General features: G+C 48.1%; 1 protein-coding gene across 1 annotated transcript in view; it reads left to right on the top strand.

Moving 5' to 3' along the window:
- The window catches only part of NPLOC4 (NPL4 homolog, ubiquitin recognition factor), a 91,594-nt gene extending 71,263 nt beyond the window's left edge, over nt 1–20,331 (top strand). The window contains exons 14-17 of the mRNA XM_068263374.1: nt 1,385–1,480; nt 8,564–8,680; nt 15,800–15,902; nt 19,549–20,331. Of these exons, the coding sequence (XP_068119475.1) occupies nt 1,385–1,480; nt 8,564–8,680; nt 15,800–15,902; nt 19,549–19,709 (477 nt within the window). The 3' untranslated portion in view covers nt 19,710–20,331. The remainder of the gene's footprint in view (nt 1–1,384; nt 1,481–8,563; nt 8,681–15,799; nt 15,903–19,548) is intronic.
- The last annotated feature ends 391 nt before the right edge of the window (nt 20,332–20,722 follow it).

The following is a 20,722-nucleotide window of genomic DNA, read 5'->3' as shown; positions in this document are numbered from 1 at the left end:
CTACCCAGTATTAGTATAGTGTTCCTAATAAAGGGAGGCCCTACCCAGTATTAGTATTGTTTTCCTATTAAAGGGGGACCCTACCCAGTATTAGTATAGTGTTCCTTATAGAGGGAGGCCCTACCCAGTATTAGTATTGTGTTCCTTATAGAGGGAGACCCTACCCAGTATTAGTATAGTGTTCCTAATAAAGGGAGGACCTACCCAGTATTAGTATAGTGTTCCTAATAAAGGGAGGTCCTGCCCAGTATTAGTATAGTGTTCCTTATAAAGGGAGACCCTACCCAGTATTAGTATAGGGTTTCTAATAAAGGGAGAGCCTACCCAGTATTAGTATAGTGTTCCTAATAAAGGGAGGTCCTGCCCAGTATTAGTATAGTGTTCCTTATAAAGAGAGCCCCTACCCAGTATTAGTATAGTGTTCCTAATAAAGGGAGGCCATACCCAGTATTAGTATAGTGTTCCTAATAAAGGGAGGCCCTACCCAGTATTAGTATAGTGTTCCTAATAAAGGGAGACCCTACCCAGTATTAGTATAGTGTTCCTAATAAAGGGAGGTCCTGCCCAGTATTAGTATAGTGTTCCTAATAAAGGGAGGCCATACCCAGTATTAGTATAGTGTTCCTAATAAAGGGAGACCCTACCCAGTATTAGTATAGTGTTCCTAATAAAGGGAGACCCTGCTCCGTTTTAGTATAGTGTTCCTAATAAAGGGAGGCCCTACCCAGTATTAGTATAGTGTTCCTAATAAAGGGAGGCCCTAAGCAGTATTAGTATAGTGTTCCTAATAAAGGGAGACCCTGCTCCGTTTTAGTATAGTGTTCCTAATAAAGGGAGGCCCTACCCAGTATTAGTATAGTGTTCCTAATAAAGGGAGGCCCTAAGCAGTATTAGTATAGTGTTCCTTATAAAGGGAGACTCTGCTCCGGTTTAGTATAGTGTTCCTAATAAAGGGAGACCCTACCCAGTATTAGTATAGTGTTCCTAATAAAGGGAGACCCTACCCAGTATTAGTATAGTGTTCCTAATAAAGGGAGACCCTACCCAGTATTAGTATAGTGTTCCTAATAAAGGGAGACCCTGCTCCGTTTTAGTATAGTGTTCCTAATAAAGGGAGACCCTGCCCAGTATTAGTATAGTGTTCCTAATAAAGGGAGACCCTACCCAGTATTAGTATAGTGTTCCTAATAAAGGGAGGCCCTACCCAGTATTAGTATAGTGTTCCTAATAAAGGGAGGCCCTGCCCAGTATTGGTATAGTATTCCTAATAAAGTGAAAAGGCCCTGCCCAGTATTAGTATAGAGTTCCTGAGAAACTGCTCATCAAATTTATATTAATCGGTCCTTATGAGAATATCTATATAGTTGTTTTATCTACTTTCCAGATTACAACCACATTCCCTAAGGATCCAGTGTACACTTTTTCCACCTCATCTAACTTGTTTCCCATTGAAAACCGAGAAGCACTGGGCGAGACACAGGTGAGTGTGACACGGTACATTGCGTGCTGTGATGATGTACGCAGAGAATGGATGCTGATTGTCTCTAAACCGTATACTGTAGATCATTTTCACTCTTATTTGTACACCTGGTCCCCCATTTTCTGCCCATGGTTTGTAGTTAAATATCTGTTGTTTTTTTCCGTACACTTTTACATCTGCTGTAGGAGTGTCTAGAAGACTGCAGGAGTCTCCTCCCCTCCTACAGTCTTTTTTTATTGTGTGGTATAATTCTCTCCCCCAGCCTTTCTTCCTGTGCTGGTGATGGGTGTATCAGGGAAGGTTATATAAGCTCATTACTCTTACAAAAGGGGGTTATTTATACACATCACAGAGAAGACAAAGCTATCATTTATTCAGAAGCTATGGTAGGAGTGGGTCAGAGACCAGAACACGTGACTAGTGTACAGCAGTTTACAGAGAATGAATGCAGGTTGTATGTAAAACAATTAGATTCCATATTAGGATATTTACTGGACTTCAGCATGTCCATTCTGATGAGAGTTTTGGCCTTTTTTGGCTATTGCTTTGTTTTAAAGTGTATCTGAGATGGGGGAGAAATATAAATAAAAATGATACGTATCTGGAGCTTATTCCAGCCCCCTCCAGGATGATCGCTCCCTCGCTGTCCTCCTGTGCTGTGTAGATTTGCGGCAGTTCGGCCTGTAAAGTCCTTCAGTCAGGGTCAGTTGGCGCAGGCCGGCCACACGCACTCCCATAGCCGGGAGAGATCTGTGCGTAGGCCGAGCCGCGCATACACAGTACGTCTCAGACTGAAGGACTTTCTGGGCGGAATTGAGAAGGATCCAAGCGACGCAGGAGGACGGCGAGGGAGCGATCGGGCTGGAGGGAGCCCCATGTATGTATAATGTTTTTAAATCTCCCTCGTCTCAGGTTCCCTTTAAGCAGAACTAAATGAAAATACCTTGAGCTTGATTCATTAAGCTGCACTGCTAAAGCAGGGCACCTTAATGTGAAGGAGCGGCCGCTACTGCATGCCTTACGTAGCAGTGCTCGCTGCTATTTAAGGAGCGTGCCTTCCTTAGGAGCATGCCTTCCTTGGTTAGGAGCGTGCCTTCCTTTGGATAGGAGCGTGCCTTCCTTTGGATAGGAGCGTGCCTTCCTTTGGATAGGAGCGTGCCTTCCTTTGGATAGGAGCGTGCCTTCCTTTGGATAGGAGAGTGCCTTCCTTGGTTAGGAGCGTGCCTTCCTTGGTTAGGAGCGTGCCTTCCTTGGTTAGGAGCGTGCCTTCCTTGGTTAGGAGCGTGCCTTCCTTGGTTAGGAGCGTGCCTTCCTTGGTTAGGAGCGTGCCTTCCTTGGTTAGGAGCGTGCCTTCCTTGGTTAGGAGCGTGCCTTCCTTGGTTAGGAGCGTGCCTTCCTTGGTTAGGAGCGTGCCTTCCTTGGTTAGGAGCGTGCCTTCCTTGGTTAGGAGCGTGCCTTCCTTGGTTAGGAGCGTGCCTTCCTTGGTTAGGAGCGTGCCTTCCTTGATTAGGAGCGTGCCTTCCTTAGGAGCGTGCCTTCCTTGGTTAGGAGCGTGCCTTCCTTGGTTAGGAGCGTGCCTTCCTTGGTTAGGAGCGTGCCTTCCTTGGTTAGGAGGGTGCCTTCCTTGGTTAGGAGGGTGCCTTCCTTGGTTAGGAGGGTGCCTTCCTTGGATAGGAGCGTGCCTTCCTTGGATTGGAGCGTGCCTTCCTTGGATTGGAGCGTGCCTTCCTTGGATTGGAGCGTGCCTTCCTTGGATTGGAGCGTGCCTTCCTTGGATTGGAGCGTGCCTTCCTTGGATTGGAGCGTGCCTTCCTTGGATTGGAGCGTGCCTTCCTTGGATTGGAGCGTGCCTTCCTTGGATTGGAGCGTGCCTTCCTTGGATTGGAGCGTGCCTTCCTTGGATTGGAGCGTGCCTTCCTTGGATTGGAGCGTGCCTTCCTTGGATTGGAGCGTGCCTTCCTTGGATTGGAGCGTGCCTTCCTTGGATTGGAGCGTGCCTTCCTTGGATTGGAGCGTGCCTTCCTTGGATTGGAGCGTGCCTTCCTTGGATTGGAGCGTGCCTTCCTTGGATTGGAGCGTGCCTTCCTTTGGATTGGAGCGTGCCTTCCTTTGGATTGGAGCGTGCCTTCCTTGGTTAGGAGCGTGCCTTGCTTGGTTAGGAGCGTGCCTTTCTTGGTTAGGAGCGTGCCTTCCTTGGTTAGGAGCGTGCCTTCCTTGGTTAGGAGCGTGCCTTCCTTGGTTAGGAGCGTGCCTTCCTTGGTTAGGAGCATGCCTTCTTTGGTTAGGAGCGTGCCTTCCTTGGTTAGGAGCGTGCCTTCCTTGGTTAGGAGCGTGCCTTCCTTGGTTAGGAGCGTGCCTTCCTTGGTTAGGAGCGTGCCTTCCTTGGTTAGGAGCGTGCCTTCCTATCTTGGATAGGAGCGTGCCTTGCCTTCCTATCTTGGATAGGAGCGTGCCTTCCTATCTAGGATAGGAGCGTGCCTTCCTATCTTGGATAGGAGCGTGCCTTCCTATCTTGGATAGGAGCGTGCCTTCCTATCTTGGATAGGAGCGTGCCTTCCTATCTTGGATAGGAGCGTGCCTTCCTATCTTGGATAGGAGCGTGCCTTCCTATCTTGGATAGGAGCGTGCCTTCCTATCTTGGATAGGAGCGTGCCTTCCTATCTTGGATAGGAGCGTGCCTTCCTATCTTGGATAGGAGCGTGCCTTCCTATCTTGGATAGGAGCGTGCCTTCCTATCTTGGATAGGAGCGTGCCTTCCTATCTTGGATAGGAGCGTGCCTTCCTATCTTGGATAGGAGCGTGCCTTCCTATCTTGGATAGGAGCGTGCCTTCCTATCTTGGATAGGAGCGTGCCTTCCTATCTTGGATAGGAGCGTGCCTTCCTTGGGGGCGTGGCTTTCCTTGGATAGGGGTGTGGCTTTCCTTGGATAGGGGCGAGGCTTTCCTTGGATAGGCGTGGCTTAGGGGGCGTGACTTACTTAGGAGCATGACTTCCTTAGATAGGAGCGTGCCTTCCTATACATAGTAACTATACATATGCTCCTAAGGAAGGCACGGTCCTATCTAAGGAAGGCAAGGAAGATAAGTGCTGGTATGTAAGGCATGCATTAGTGACCGCTCCTTCACATTAAGGTGCGCTGCTTTAGCAGTGCAGCTAAATTAATCAAGCCCTTTGTTTCCACTACAGGTTTGGGGTTACGTGAGAATTTTCATGCTAATGTTGGCACACAAAAGAAAAACTTGTGTATTTTATGGGAATTTTCATATGCAGCTAAAATGTAAGACAACCTCCTCCTCCTGTATGTGAATTTTTGCATTTCGCAAGCTGAGCAGTTGAGAATCGTCATGCATGATTCTGCCGGGAACCATTCCGCCACAGCGAATTTTTTTTTCTACATCAAGCCGCAAACGGAAAATTCTCATGTGATGTAAAGGAGCCCAGTGACTTCCATTTGTATGTGAGGTTTCGTTCCGGGGAAACGCTAAAAGCCAATGGATGAGAACTGGGGTGCGACCGGTGTCTGGGGAATACCATAGCAGAGGGACAGGATAATCCAGCTCTGCTGATATAACAGTATTTACACTGCAATGGGGCGGAGATCAGACAGAACTGTCTGAGGTGATTGTGCGCTGAGGCCCTGGAAGTCTGTGCTGCAGTGTCTGGCTGGTGTAGAGGCTCCTGACCAGATACTTGACACACTGTTGGACATAAAATCAAAATCAATTCTTTATTTTTATCTAGTAAACAAGTAATAAGGATGCTAACCAGCCAATCCAAAAGTTAAAGATCACTCTTACTTTTCTTATCCATAAAACAACATTCCCCAGTTTCCCTGGCTCTTATTTGGTACATCTGCCACACAAAGGAAGTTGCAGGGCATGCTGGGTTGTCCTTTTTTGCTTCTCTACTTTCCCCTCAGACTTAACTAATGCAGCCTGATTGGCTGAAGCCTCTTTCCCTTCCGTTTTCCCCTTCCACACCTCTGTTCCTCTCTGGCCAATATTTATCATGCTGAGACAATGCACTTTCTATAGGGGAGGGCGGGCAATGCATACACAGTCAGGCAGAGGAGAGAAAGGGAAGAAATTACATCAGGATTGGCTTAAAGAGAGACACAGTTAAAATGGAGAATCCGAAGTAGGATTTTTTTTTTTATTTTTTTTTACACTATTGAAAAATCACTAAAATTAAACCGTTGACAGTGCAATACATGTGTTATGCAAGTAGAGCAAGTATGTATCTACTTATACAGTGGTGTGAACAACTATTTGCCCCCTTCCTGATTTCTTATTCTTTTGCATGTTTGTCACACTTAAATGTTTCTGCTCATCAAAAACCGTTAACTATTAGTCAAAGATAACATAATTGAACACAAAATGCCGTTTTAAATGATGGTTTTTATTATTTAGTGAGAAAAAAAACTCAAAGCCTACATGGCCCTGTGTGAAAAAGAAATTGCCCCCTGAACCTAATAACTGGTTGGGCCACCCTTAGCAGCAATAACTGCAACCAAGCGTTTGCGATAACTTGCAACGAGTCTTTTACAGCGCTCTGGAGGAATTTTGGCCCACTCATCTTTGCAGAATTGTTGTAATTCAACTTTATTTAAGGGTTTTCTAGCATGAACCACCTTTTTAAGGTCATGCCACAACATCTCAATAGGTTTCAGGTCAGGACTTTGACTAGGCCACTCCAAAGTCTTCATTTTGTTTTTCTTCAGCCATTCAGAGGTGGATTTGCTGGCGTGTTTTGGGTCATTGTCCTGCTGCAGCACCCAAGATCGCTTCAGCTTGAGTTGACGAACAGATGGCCGGACATTCTCCTTCAGGATTTTTTGGTACACAGTAGAATTCATGGTTCCATCTATCACAGCAAGCCTTCCAGGTCCTGAAGCAGCAAAACAACCCCAGACCATCACACTATTACCACCATATTTTACTGTTGGTATGATGTTCTTTTGCTGAAATGATGTGTGACTTCTACGCCAGATGTAACGGGACATGCACCTTCCAAAAAGTTCAACTTTTGTCTCGTCGGTCCACAAGGTATTTTCCCAAAAGTCTTGGCAATCATTGAGATGTTTTTTAAGCAAAATTGAGACGAGCCTTAACCTCCCTGGCGTTCTATTAAGATCGCCAGGGCGGCTGCGGGAGGGTTTTTTTTAAATAAAAAAAAACTGTTTCATGCAGCCAACTGAAAGTTGGCTGCATGAAAGCCCACTAGAGGGCGCTCCGGAGGCGTCATTCTGATCGCCTCCGGCGACCAGAATAAACAAGGAAGGCCGCAATGAGCAGCCTTCCTTGTTTTGCTTACAAGGACGTCAGCCGCCTCGGATCCAGCCCTTAGCGCTGGCCGGAACTTTTGTTCCGGCTGCGCAGGGCTCGGGCGGCTGGGGGGACCCTCTTTCGCCGCTACTCGCGGCGGATCGCCGCAGGGCGGCGGCGATCAGGCAGCACACGTGGCTGGCAAAGTGCCGGCTGCGTGTGCTGCTTTTTATTTTGCAAAAATCGGCCCAGCAGGGCCTGAGCGGCGACCTGCGGCGGTGATGGACGGATATATTCGTCCATACCGCTGAGGAGGTTAATGTTCTTTTTGCTTAAAAGTGGTTTGCGCCTTGGATATCTTCCATGCAGGCTGTTTTTGCCCAGTCTCTTTCTTATGGTGGAGTTGTGAACACTGACCTTAATTGAGGCAAGTGAGGCCTGCAGTTCTTTAGATGTTGTCCTGGGGTCTTTTGTGGCCTCTCGGATGAGTTTTCTCTGCGCTCTTGGGGTAATTTTGGTCGGCCAGCCACTCCTGGGAAGGTTCATCACTGTTCCATGTGTTTGCCATTTGTGGATAATGGCTCTCACTGTGGTTTGCTGGAGTCCCAAAGCTTTAGAAATGGCTTTATAACCTTTACCAGACTGATAGATCTCAATTACAGTACTTTTGTTCTCATTTGTTCCTGAATTTCTTTGGATCTTGGCATGATGTCTAGCTTTTGAGGGGCTTTTGGTCTGCTTCTCTGTGTTAGATAGCTCCTATTTAAGTGATTTCTTGATTGAAACAGGTGTGGCAGTAATCAGGCCTGGGGGTGACTACAGAAATTGAACTCAGGTGTAATAAACCACCTTTAAGTTATTTTTTAACAGGGGGGGGGCAATCACCTTTTCACACAGGGTCATGTAGATTTGGAGTTTTTTTTCTCACTAAATAATAAAAACCATCATTTTAAACTGCATTTAGTGTTCAATTAGGTTATCTTTGACTAATAGTTAACGGTTTTTGATGAGCAGAAACATTTAAGTGTGACAAACATGCAAAAGAATAAGAAATCAGGAAGGGGGCAAATAGTTTTTCACACCACTGTATATATATGTGGGGGGGGGGGTTTGAGACAGTATGGCTGACAGCTCCTCTTTAAAGTAGACCAGAGATCAAGCGTTAGTAAGATTTGATAGTTACCCGGGGCTTCCTCCCGCCCCATAAACAAGCGCGAGTCCCACGCCGTCCTCCCACGGTCTGCTGTTCAGCCGTGATCAGCCCCGGTAATTTGCTCAGTGACGTCAGTCCGGGTCTACTGCGCATGCGAGGAAGACCCAGACTGGGCCCATCTGAGGCAAGTTACCGGGGCTGATCACGGCTGAACAGCAGACCGTGGGAGGACGGCGTGGGACTCGCGCTCGTTCATGGGGCGGGAGGAAGCCCCGGGTAACTATCAAATCTTACTAACGCTTGATCTCTGGTAGACTTTGAAGGATAGCTATAGTCATCTAAATAAAAAAAAAAAAAACATATTCACTCGGTCTCCTCATTCCCCCGGCTTCAGGTCTCCAATTACTTCTAAAGATGATCGGCTTCGTACTGCGCACGTGCGAGTCCACCCTCCCTCTTGTGCAGCACAAACTGCTTCTCTTTGGAAGTACTCAGAGACCCGAGTACTCCTATGAGGAGATCCAGAGGGTGTTAGTGTTCTCTTTTGACCTTTCACCGACCACCTGCTGAGTTTCTCTCTCACGCGGATGAATTTGCTGTTTGTGCGTCAGTCAGTTTGTCCGCTGATCATTATTAACGCCATGTTCTTGTGGATCTTTTTACAGGACTTTCACAGCCTGTCCAACTACCTTTCCCAGAATCCCTCCTCCGTTTTCCTGGATATCATCTCAGACTTTCACCTACTGCTCTTTTTGGTCACCAACGAGGTGATGCCCCTGCAGGTAAGTGCCCCGCCCGGTCACAGGCCTCACCAGCATTTAAAATACATAGAAAGAAGGAGAACATTTCTTCCAGAGTAAAATGAGCCATACATTACTTTTCTCCTATGTTGCTGTCACTGCACACTGATGTTCACATTGCATGCGTTCCGGACCTGTACCGTCCGGGAACGCATGCTGCATGCATTTTTTGCATAAACGCGTGGCTGTCCCATTCACTTTTCAGTGATGGGATCAGCCACACAACGCACACAAACGCGGATGGCGTGCGTTCGAATGCGTTGCGTTCCGCACGCATGGCCATCCGCGTTTGTGATGTGAACGGGGCCTTAAAGTAAGTAGTAGAAATCTGAAATGACCATTATTACTATTTATCAGGAAGTGCTCAATCGGTGGTTTGTTTGTTTTTGTTTTTCATTTTGTGAGGTTCTGTTTTATGAAACATGCCTCATGATTGGAGGCATGTTGTTTCATTCACAGGGGATCATATGCCTCGTTCCCCTTCCGCAATCGATCCCCTGTAATAGCGGAAGAGAACCAGCACATAACCGACCGCTACAAGCGCGCACCCGCCGCAATACAGCTGGACAAATATATTTGTCCAGATTGCTGCTAAGCGGCTCCTGCTGAACAAATATATATCCACTTGTCCTTAAGTGGTTAATACATCAGGCGACTTGGCCAATCGATCCTCCAATTCGATAATTATTATCGAACCAGATGAAAATCTGTGCTGCCAAGTGCATGCCTGATCGACGATGCGGCCAATTTCAGGCCTAGCTTGTCGTTTGGACATGCTGCAAGATGTCGGGTGTTTGTGGTCGATCAGGGGTGTGGTGGTAGCGGCGAGAAATATTGGGACAAGCGACGAAACCCCCAGCACCGTTTTCCCAGTGTATAAATGTGCATGTATGTGTGCATTTATACATTAACTGAACTGTGTCGCGGTGCCCGTCCGTCTTCCGAACCATCGCTCTTCCGTAGCCGCATACAGGCCACCGGCGCATGTGTGACGTCACGCACGCCATGCTGGTAGCATGTATGTGGCTATGGAAGAGCGGTGTATGACAGATGAGTACCACAACACAGGACAGGTAATGTATAAACACACACATGTACATGTACACTTCTACACTAGGAGGGCAGCAGCAGATGCGGCAGACTCAGCCGATTCCTGAGAGATTTTATGCTGTAATTGATCAGGAATCCACCATGCGGTGTATGGGTAGCCGACCGATATCTCTCTAATCAGATTGGATCAGAGAGAGATTTGTCTCTTGGAGGAATCTGCCCATCATTGCCTTATGTATGGCTACCTTTAGTTCTGTATCGGGTAGTGTAATATTAGTTCTGCCCTGTCAGCGGAGGAAGGAGTTAACCAGCGCACATATGTGCAGCACATGCATACGTCTTCCCAGCAGCATGGAAACACTTCATGTGAACATTATATGGTTGTGTGATGCATTATAGTGTTATGTAACAGCAGTACATGTGGGGGATGGGGGGGGGGGGGGGTGACAGTTTTGTTGGACCCCGGTGTGAGGATGACACACGATTTTCTATGATGTGTGTAGCATTTCCAGATACCTGAATAACTACAAAAACCTGTGTTCTCTCTGCTTAAATCCAGCTTCTTTGCAAAGTGTACCTGTCTCACCGTGCAAACCTTCATCCTATTATTTTAAAGGATAATTCTGCTTTTGTCAAAACAAAACAAAAAAAAATCTCAATGCTTTCAGTCTGGTTCTGTGTATGACAGGGATTATTTCTGTATCATAATTTGCATATGAGACGCCACTATTCCACAGTGGGCTTGATTCACAAAGCGGTGATAACTCAGTTATCACGCCTAAAAGACTTTAGGCATGATAAGCGGTGCAAAGCTGAGTTATCACCGATTTGTGCTGCTCTTCGCGCGAAGCTCCTCCGCTGCGCGCGCAAAGTCCCATAGGGCTCAATGGACGCTGCGCGCGAAGCAGGGCACACTGCGCGCGCAGCGCGGTGCGCTACGCGCGCAAAACTTTGCGCGCGGGACATCGCGCGAGTTTCTTCTTATCACTCCTAAACTGAGTTTAGGCGTGATAAAGGGCTTTTCACAGGCGTGCAAACACTTTGCACCGCTTTGTGAATCAAGCCCAGTGTGTCTAAAAGAAGCTGGCAGGTAGGAGTGTAAGCTTGCTGCCCATCAGTAGAATTTTGCAGATGTTGAAAAGGAGGAACATTGGCTCCTGTACCCTACACATTTTGGCATCTATTTATTTGTCCCGCAATCAGTGTGTTAGAATTTTCACATAATCGCCACTTAAAGGACAACTGAAGTTAGAAGAATATGGAAGCTGCCATATTTATTTCCTTTTAAAGGGAATGTCCAAGCAAAATAAAAAAATGAGTTTCACTTACCGGGGGCTTCTACCAGCCCCATGCAGCCATCCTGTGCCCTCGTAGTCACTCACTGTTGCTCCAGTCCCCAGCTGGCAGCTTGCCGACCTCGGAGGTCGGCAGGAACATTAATACATACATTTTTACGCATTACTGGTTCAATGCGTAAAAATGTACGCATTGAACCAGTAACGTGTAAAAATGTATGCGTTAATGTTCCTGCACTATCGGGAATGCGTAAAAATGTACGCAATGCAGCCCCCGACCTCCGAGGTCAGGAAGCTGCCAGCGGGGGACTGGAGCAGCAGTGAGTGACTACGAGGGCACAGGATGGCTACATGGGGCTGGTAGAAGCCCCCGGTAAGTGAAACTCATTTTTTTATTTTGCTTGAACCTTCCCTTTAAACACTTCCTGGCAGTCGTACTAATCTATTTGGCTGCAGTAGTATCTGAATAACATCAGGAACAAGCATGCAGTTAAAATGGTTAGATCTGACAATAATGTCAGAAACACCTGATCTGCTGCATGCTTGTTCAGGGTCTATTGCTGAAAGTATCAGAGGCAGAGGATCAGTAGGATTGCCAGGCAACTGGTATTGCTTAAAAAGAAAAGAAAAATATGGCAGCCTCAGTGTCCCTCTCACTTCATTTGTCCTTTAAAGTGAACTGGATGTGAGAGGGATATGGAGTCTGGCATATTTATTTCCTGTTAAACAATACCAGTCGCCTGGCAGCTCTGCTGATCTATTTGGCTGCAGTAGTGTCTGAATCACACCAGAAACAAGCATGCAGCTAATCTTGTCAGATCTGACAATTATGTCAGAAACACCTGATCTGCTGCATGCTTGTTTAGGGGCTATGGCTAATAGTATTAGAGGCAGAGAAAAGCCAGGCAACTGGTATTACTTAAAGTGGACCTGAGACGTCAAGCATCTCGGGTTCCATACTTACCTGGGGCTTTCTTAACCACTTCAGGACCATAGGCTTACACCTGCCTAGTGACCAGGCTAGTTTTTACTAATTAGGCCACTGCAGCTTTAAGGGCTCGCTGCAGGGCCGTACAACTCAGCACACAAGTGAATCCCCCCCTTTTTCTTCTGCTTTCTGTTGTGGGCTCTGATCCCTGCTGGGATATTAGTTTTTTTTTTTTTTTTAATTTATATTTTTTTGTTTTTTAAATAAATTTTACAATTTATTTTGTATTAGCCCCTCCCTCCCCTTTCTAGCTAATGACAGTGATCGGCTGTCATAGGCGTCAGTCTATGACAGCGGATTGCTCCTGACTAACTCAGGGGGACAGCGGTGTCACACAGCTGTTCCCAGTACAGAGGGCCGTAGATCGCAGCGCTGTACCATGTACATAGACGGCGGTTCCGTCTAACAGTCTCCTAGCGACGATCGCCGCTGGGAGACTGATGGCAGAGCGGAGCTCCGTCATTCAAGCGGAGATGAGTGAGCACGATCTCCAGCAAAACACTTCCCCGGGACTTGACGCCAATTGGCGTTAGGCGGTTCTGGGGAAGTCACCGCGTTCACGCCCTTCGGCGTGACGTGGTCGTTAAGAGGTTAAACCTCCCTGAGGCTGCTGTCCCTTGCCGACTCTCCGGGTGGCTCCTGTCACCAGCAATGGTGCCCGAAAGCCTGGCCCGACCATGCACACTCCCCGTCACGCTCCCGCCGCTGAATGCGTTCTCCAACAGGGAGACAGTGAGGGACGAGCGTCCTTAACCACCCTGGCATTCTATTAAGATCGCCAGGGTGGCTGCGCAGCAGTATTTTTTGCATTTTTTTTTAAATCATGTAGCTAGCCTGCAATCTGTTTCTAGTGTGCGGCACACATCAGATACATTCCTGTCAGAACCGACCTGACAGGCATCTGGCAGGAATCTATCTGATTGTCAAATCTGGTGCAAGTCAGTGTATGGCCACCTTAATAGCATAGCAGTGTGAGTTGTCTCTGTTGTGACAAGCTGTTTGAGCAGAGACAGCATTACAATAGTAAGAGGCATCCCCATATCCCTTTAGATGTGCCTGTTTGATATACTGTCTCTGCTCGCTCTGAATCTGTCCATTAGTCTTCCTTAACATTTTATTTAGTTGCCACAGCTTAGAAGTACTTCCGGGAGACTTTACACATGCTAAGCTTAGGTGATTTCCCTCTAGCTCCTCCACGTCTTTAAACCGGAACCTAAGAGGTTAAACCACCGAAGGCCGCAGGGGAAGCCTCGTTTGTTCTGTGATTTTTTTGCTCATTGCCTGGAGGTAGGAAAGCTAGACCCGCCGGATAAGCCTGTGGGTCAAAATGCCTCATCCCGACTTGCAGGAGACAGGGGCTGTTTCTATTGGCTCCCTGCTCCTGTCAATCATTGGGATATCCACACCGAAGGCATTTGAAGCTGGTTTTCGCCACCACAGAGCAGCCGGTAAAGAATGAACATGGAATTTGGCTTTACCACATGCTGTGACCTTGATGAATTGACATTTATTGACATGTTAAGGTAATTACCTCACTGTTCGGTTCAGCTTCATGTGGTTCAGCTTTTCATGTGGTAACAGCCTTGATGAATAGACATTTTCCTAAATGCTCCGTTAACTCCGCTGTTTTCAGCATTACTGAATGCGGTAATGTTTGATGAATCGAGGCCTATGACCAGTTTCCATTGCAGTTCTCACTCATAACGCATGTGTTACACACTACTCAGCAAGTGCAGTGATTGGTCCCAATGGGAACCGTGTTCCCGCCTGCGAGACCATCAGCACCAGTTAAAGGGGTTCTTTCGCGAATGAGGAAAAAATAAAAACTTTCTTTTCACAACCGTAACTGCTGCCTAAGTAGTTTTCAGTGGTATAACCCACTTCTAGCAGGAATCGCCATTATAACCCTAACAGCTGAGCTAGCTGAGCTGCTCAATATGTGTTTACATTGTTGCTAGGCAGCCAGACCCGTGCAGAGACTCGTTTGTGAAAAGAGTCATAAGCTGCCGGGAGAATCAGTCCCATCTACACCATATGATTCTTTGTCAGATTCGATTCATTAACGATATACAGCCGATTCGATCACAGTGATCGAATCGGCTGTGAAATCGCCGTGCACACCGCTGACAGAACGATCAATTTCCGTCCGAAATCGATCGTTCCCGTCGATTCCCGACGATCCGTCCGTGCGGAAGATTTTTCTCGATCGCCGGCGGGTCTGGAGTGCGTCGATAGCGGCGTTAGAATACCAGACGACCGACGCAATACAGCGGGTATACATTACCTGTTCCGGCCGGCACGAGTCCCCGCTGTCACTGCTGTCTTCTTCTCCGCCCTGGTCTTGTGTCCGGCATGCTTCACTTCTTCCTGCCCGGCAGGAAGTTTAAACAGTAGAGGGCGCTCTACTGTTTAAACTTCCTGCCGGGCAGGAAGAAGTGAAGCATGCCGGAGACCAGACCAGAGCGGAGAAGAAGACAGCTGGGACCAGGGCAGTCGCGCCGGCGGAGCAGGTAATACATGCGGGGGTGGGGAGCGGCGGCAGCACCACCACCACCACCACCACAGATTGTGATTGGTTTCAGGCTGAAATTGGTTCACAATCTGTTTGCAGTAAGGCAGTCATACGATCCCTCTCTGATCAGATTCGATCAGAGAGGGATCTATCTGTTGGTCGAATCTGATGGCAAATCGACCAGTGTATGGCCACCTTTATAGCTGTTAAGGCTATAATGGTGATTCCTGCTAGAAGTGGGTTATACCACTGAAAACTATGTAGGCAGCAGTTATGAAAAGAAAGTAAAAAAAACCCACCCCTAACAAATGGATTAGCCTCCCAGTCCTTCATATGTCACTATTTGCATTACATGTTGTATTGATGAAACCATTCATTTTTTAAAAAAACTTTTTACACTATTTTAGAAGGCTGTTTAATCGTTTATGCATAAACCACTTTTTATTTTTTTCCTCATTCGCAAAAGAACCCCTTTAACAAACAGGGCAGCTGGCAGCCATAATTAGGGTCTGATGGCAGCAGACACTGTCGCATATGCCTGTGGGGGAAGCCAAGCACCTGTCCGAATTGTTTTATTTGGACTATAAGACGCAGTCACTTTTTTTCCTGTTTTTGTGGGAGAAAAAGTCCATCATAGTCTGAAAAATACGGTAAATGTATGTCTCCCCTCTTTGCAACATCATAATCAGGACAGCATATCACACTAAGCTCATCCAAGAGACAGAGTACAACGTATACATCACTCAGTGTGGGATTTACCCTGAAGGTCATATTTATTTCCTTTTAAACAATACCAGTTGCCTGGCAGTCCTGCTGATCTATTTGGCTGCAGTAGTGTCTGAATAACACCAGAAACAAGATTGCAGCTAATTATGTCAGATCTGACAATAATGCCAGAAACACCTGATCTGCTGCATGCTTGTTCAGGGTCTATGGCTGAAAGTATTAGAGGGAGAGGACCAGCAGGGAGGCCAGGCAACTGGTGTTTAAAAGTAAATAAATATGGCAGCCTCCATATCCCTCTCACTTTAGTTGTCTTTTATATGCCCTTCTAGAAATTATTTCTGGTTCTCCTGCTGTGCTAACAAACATAAGCAAACCTTACTCAGATGGAGTCTGTCGTTCCTCGGGGTGACTGTAATAGCTGCATATGTAAATGGTGAGAGACTAGTCCCCTGGTAATTGTCTCTCCGCCTGTAGTCTGGAAGTGTATTCTCCTGCTCCTAATGGTAACACTGTGCTCCTGTGTTTCTCAGGATAGTATCAGCCTCCTCCTGGATGCGGTGAGAACCCGGAATGAGGAGCTCGCCCAGACGTGGAAGAAGTCGGAGCAGTGGGCGACCATCGAGCAGCTGTGCAGTAAGTGTTACCAGGCAGCTGTGCAGTCAGTGTTACCAGGCAGCTGTGCAGTCAGTGTTACCAGGCAGCTGTGCAGTCAGTGTTACCAGGCAGCTGTGCAGTCAGTGTTACCAGGCAGCTGTGCAGTCAGTGTTACCGGGCAGCTGTGCAGCAAGTGTTACCAGGCAGCTGTGCAGTAAGTGTTAGCCGGCAGCTGTGCAGTGTTAGCCAGCAGCTGTGCAGTAAGTGTTAGCCGGCAGCTGTGCAGTGTTAGCCAGCAGCTGTGCAGTAAGTGTTAGCCGGCAGCTGTGCAGTGTTAGCCAGCAGCTGTGCAGTCAGTGTTACCAGACAGCTGTGCAGTCAGTGTTACCAGGCAGCTGTGCAGTCAGTGTTACCAGGCAGCTGTGCAGTCAGTGTTACCAGGCAGCTGTGCAGTCAGTGTTACCAGGCAGCTGTGCAGTCAGTGTTACCAGGCGGCTGTGCAGTCAGTGTTACCAGGCGGCTGTGCAGTCAGTGTTACCAGGCGGCTGTGCAGTCAGTGTTACCAGGCGGCTGTGCAGTCAGTGTTACCAGGCGGCTGTGCAGTCAGTGTTACCAGGCGGCTGTGCAGTCAGTGTTACCAGGCGGCTGTGCAGCAAGTGTTAGCCGGCGGCTGTGCAGCAAGTGTTAGCCGGCGGCTGTGCAGCAAGTGTTAGCCGGCGGCTGTGCAGCAAGTGTTAGCCGGCGGCTGTGCAGCAAGTGTTAGCCGGCGGCTGTGCAGCAAGTGTTAGCCGGCGGCTGTGCAGCAAGTGTTAGCCGGCGGCTGTGCATTATCAATCGCTCTCTGATCAAATTCTGATCAGACTGGGTTCAATCGACTGGAATAACTTTAAAATGCTACCAAATATTCAACAACGTACTGATATTTAATGTCTGGCAAAGCACTTTTACAAAGTACATTTTGCTTTTTAATTTGCAGTTGGCTATGGTTTTAGGGTCAGGTCACATTTGCTTCAAAACCGTATCCGTGGCTCCGGTTTTTTTTTTGCACTGGACAAAAATGGAGCCACGGATACCAATGTTAAAAATAGTGCCCGTCTTCACACTCTTTAAAAAATGAATCCGTGGGCTCCGTTTTAGAAAACTGAACAGAGTCCGGATTTGGCACATTTTCACGGGCCTGGATACCCGCAGAGGCAATGAAGAGCAATACAAAAACGGATCTCCCTCTACAGAGAACTTTTGCACACAAAACAGATGCCAAAGCGGATTGCCTATTGCCTGCTCCTCTCCTCAACGTCATCTTTGTGGACCTCTTATCCAAAAGAATCACACAGGAAGGAAGGAATGTTTATGACATATGTTTAACCTTTTCGGGACCGCTTGCATTAGATTCTACGCCGCACTTGTGGCTGTTCTAGCCTGATGCGGCGTAGAATCTACGCCGGCCCACAATTTCTGCTCCCGACGCGATCATGCGCACCCGAAGGGGGAGATTAAGCTGTCATATGACAGCCGACATCTCCCCCGAGTGATCAGCAGCCATCGCGTATGGCTGCTGATCACGTGATCACTACGATCGCCGTCGGATCGTAGTGATCTGTTTGACAGCTGCGGCGGCAGGGGGGAAAAGAAGAGGATCCACTTACCTCCCTGCCGTTCCCGCGACGATCGGCACCCCCCTCCGCTCTGGCCGGCATCTCCGCTCCATCTGACGTCAGCGCCGGGTCCCGGCTTGATGACGTCATCAAGCCGCGACCCGGAACTGATCGTCAGACAGAACGGAGATGCCGGCCGGAGAAGAGGGTCCCGTATGGCTCATCGCTGGAGCCTGGAAGGTAAGTGAAGGCTGCTGGCAGAAGGGGGGGCACTGGCCACCATGGGGGGACACCAATCCAGCTAGCCACACATGGGATCCGGCCGCCTGCCCCCCCCAAACGCGCGCACAAAAGCGGGGGTAGACGGCCGGTCCCGAAAAGGTTAAAGAGAACCCGAAGTGGGTTTTAAGAATGCTATTAGGACACAGAGGCTGGTTGTGCATACTGTCTCCAGCCTCTGTTACTATACTGTGCCCCCCCCCCCCCGGCACCCCTTGTGCTCTGCTTCCATCCAGCCCCCCCCCCCCCCCCCCCTCAAAAATAAAAAAATAAAAAACCTGCCGTGCTAGGGACATGCAGCGTGTCGCTAGCAGGCTGTTTACATCCAGGATGTCACTCTCCGCCGCTCCCTGCCTGCGTCCCTTCCCTCCCCTCCCAGCCTCTGTAAGCTGATTGGAGGGAAGGGACACAGGCAGGGAGTGGCACTATAGAGGATGCGGGGAAGCGGCGGAGAGTGACATCCTGGATGTAAACAGCCTGCTATCGACACGCTGCATGTTGCTAGCATGGCGTTTTTCTTTTTTGGGAGGGGGGGGGGGCAGCAGAGTGCTGTGGGGGGAGCGGTATAGTAACAGAGGCTGGTGATAGTATGCACAACCAGCCTCTGTGTCCTGACAGTATTCTTAAAACCCACCTCGGGTTCTCTTTAAACGGACTGGAAACCTATGCTGCAAAGCACAACATTTTGAAAAAACGGATCAGTTTTTAGAAAAACTGATCCATTTAAAATGCATTCCGATCTGCGACCTGATGAGACTAACACAAAAAACAAAGTTTATACATTGGTTCAAAACTGTAGAAGATGGTTTAAACAAGGACTCTAACTGCTTGTGCTGGTACGATGGGTTTTAAATTCCACAATTCTTTTAATCTTTCTATCTTTTCATTCATTTTTTTGTTAGTTTAGATGGCCAGGCAGCGGTATTCCCAGTATAAATAGTCAGGCATAGGTGTCCCCAGTGCAGGCAGCGGCCATTATTCACCTCCCTGGGTCCTGCGATGAGCAGCTCTCCCCGCCTCCTCTCTGCCCAACATGCAGCCTCGCACTGCCGCTAAGTTCCGAATCCCGGGTTGATGACGCCATCAAGCCGAGACCCGGAACTTACCGACAGAGTGAGGGGGAGTGACGATCGCAGGGGAGCTTCAGGAAGGTGAGTGGATCCTCTCTTTGTTCAGCCGCTGCGCTTCAGTGATCACTACAATCGACGGCAATTGTAGTGATCACGTGATCTGGAGCCAATCGCCATGGCTCCTGATCTGTGAGGGGAGAGGTCATATGACAGCTGATTTTCCCCCACCGGCTGCGTGCAATCGCGTCAGGAGCAGACTGCCACACAGAGGATGTAACTCTTAACATCCTTGGTCCCAAAGAGGTTAAAAGACAACAGAAGTGAGAGGTATATGGAGGCTGCCATATGTATTCTCTTTTTAAGCAATACCAGTTGCGTGGCTGTCCTGCTAAACCTTTGCCACCAATACTTTCAGCCATAGACCCTGAACAAGCATGCAGCAGATCAGGTGTTTCTGACATTATGGTCAGATCTGACAAGATTAGCCACATGCTTGTTTCTGGTGTGATTCAGACTCTACTGCAGCCAAATAGATCAGCAGGGCTGCCAGGCAACTGGTATTGTTTGACAAGAAATACATATGACAGCCTCCACATTCTTCTCACTTCAGTTGTCCTTTAAATAAAAATATGACAGTGAGTCTAGCATGGCTTTGGTGTGCAGCCTTGCATGATTTGTGTTATTTTTTATATATATATAGTGTTTTTTGGCTCTCACTCTTGTGTTCTTTCTCCTCCGCAGGCACAGTTGGGGTACAGCCATCAGAACTTCAGGATTTCGGGGCTATTGGAGGATCACCACACGTTGCGGCCTCCTCTTCTATGTGGTCCTGTCTGCACTGCACCTTCATGAATCAGGCTGGCACAGATCACTGCGAGATGTGCCGACTTCCCCGGACCTAACCTAAGACCACCAATCACAGGGGCTGGCCAGACGGACCCTCCCCTGCGGAGTCGTCCAACGCGCTTTCAGCAAGTCCCGCCCCCACATCGCGTTGCCCCTAAGGCTGTGTGACGCAGAAGTCTTGGGTGTGTCCCCTCTTTTAGGGGAGCCGAGGCTAGATTTAGAGAACCAAAGCATACTTGCCCACCTGGCGGCCATGACACCCTGAGGCTAATCCATTTGGGGTAAGACGGGAGGGGGAGTGTGCTGTGACGGTTCTTCACGCTATCGTTCTGCTTCCTGGAACTGCCTTTGTGTCTCCGAGTTCTGCAACGGGCCTAGCGGCGTAACACATTACTGTTTAATGTTCTTACTCACGGCTGAAAGTAATGAGTCACGTGTTACCAGACTTCCACCGAAGACCAGACTGGGGTCCTCCACCACCGCCCGCTGCCCTCCCGCCTCTTTCTGCGCCACACAGTGTCGTAACTGCTAAATGTCAGGCTTTGGTTCCGGGTGTAAAATTGGCTTCAGAAAATTGTTTTGGTTGCTCTGCAAGTATTATTTTCTATTGACAACTCTCACCGCAAACAATATTAAAGACAAATATCTGGTTTAGGTTCTGGAATTGGAAACATAGAATTGGTACTTTTTTATTAAAGAAAAAAAAAAGTGAAAATATATAGTTTATAGAACAGAAGATGAAAATGCGTAATTCTTCACTTCGCGTCTCCGGTTGTCCTGCCCTGGAAATGCTAGCAGACTAGAGCAGCCAATCAGGTCTTCTGTTTTGTTGACTTTTTGGTGATGGGGGTACCCAGTTAAAGTATCACTCATCGCCAAAAGCTGAGGTTCAGGCTCTCTGTTTCATAATAAGCATAAGGGATGGTCAACAAGATGCAAATAATTCCAAGTTGATGCAGGATTATGCACCGTATTTGCCCCGTATAAGACGCACTTTGTCTCCCCCAAAAATGGAGAGAAAAGTCCCAGTGAATGCAGGGAGTCACCGATTAAGGAACGCCAGCAGATA

The sequence above is a fragment of the Hyperolius riggenbachi genome, chromosome 12 (genome assembly GCF_040937935.1).
Source record: "Hyperolius riggenbachi isolate aHypRig1 chromosome 12, aHypRig1.pri, whole genome shotgun sequence".
Taxonomy (NCBI): Eukaryota; Metazoa; Chordata; class Amphibia; order Anura; family Hyperoliidae; genus Hyperolius; species Hyperolius riggenbachi.
This window is presented reverse-complemented; position numbering and strand designations above follow the sequence as displayed.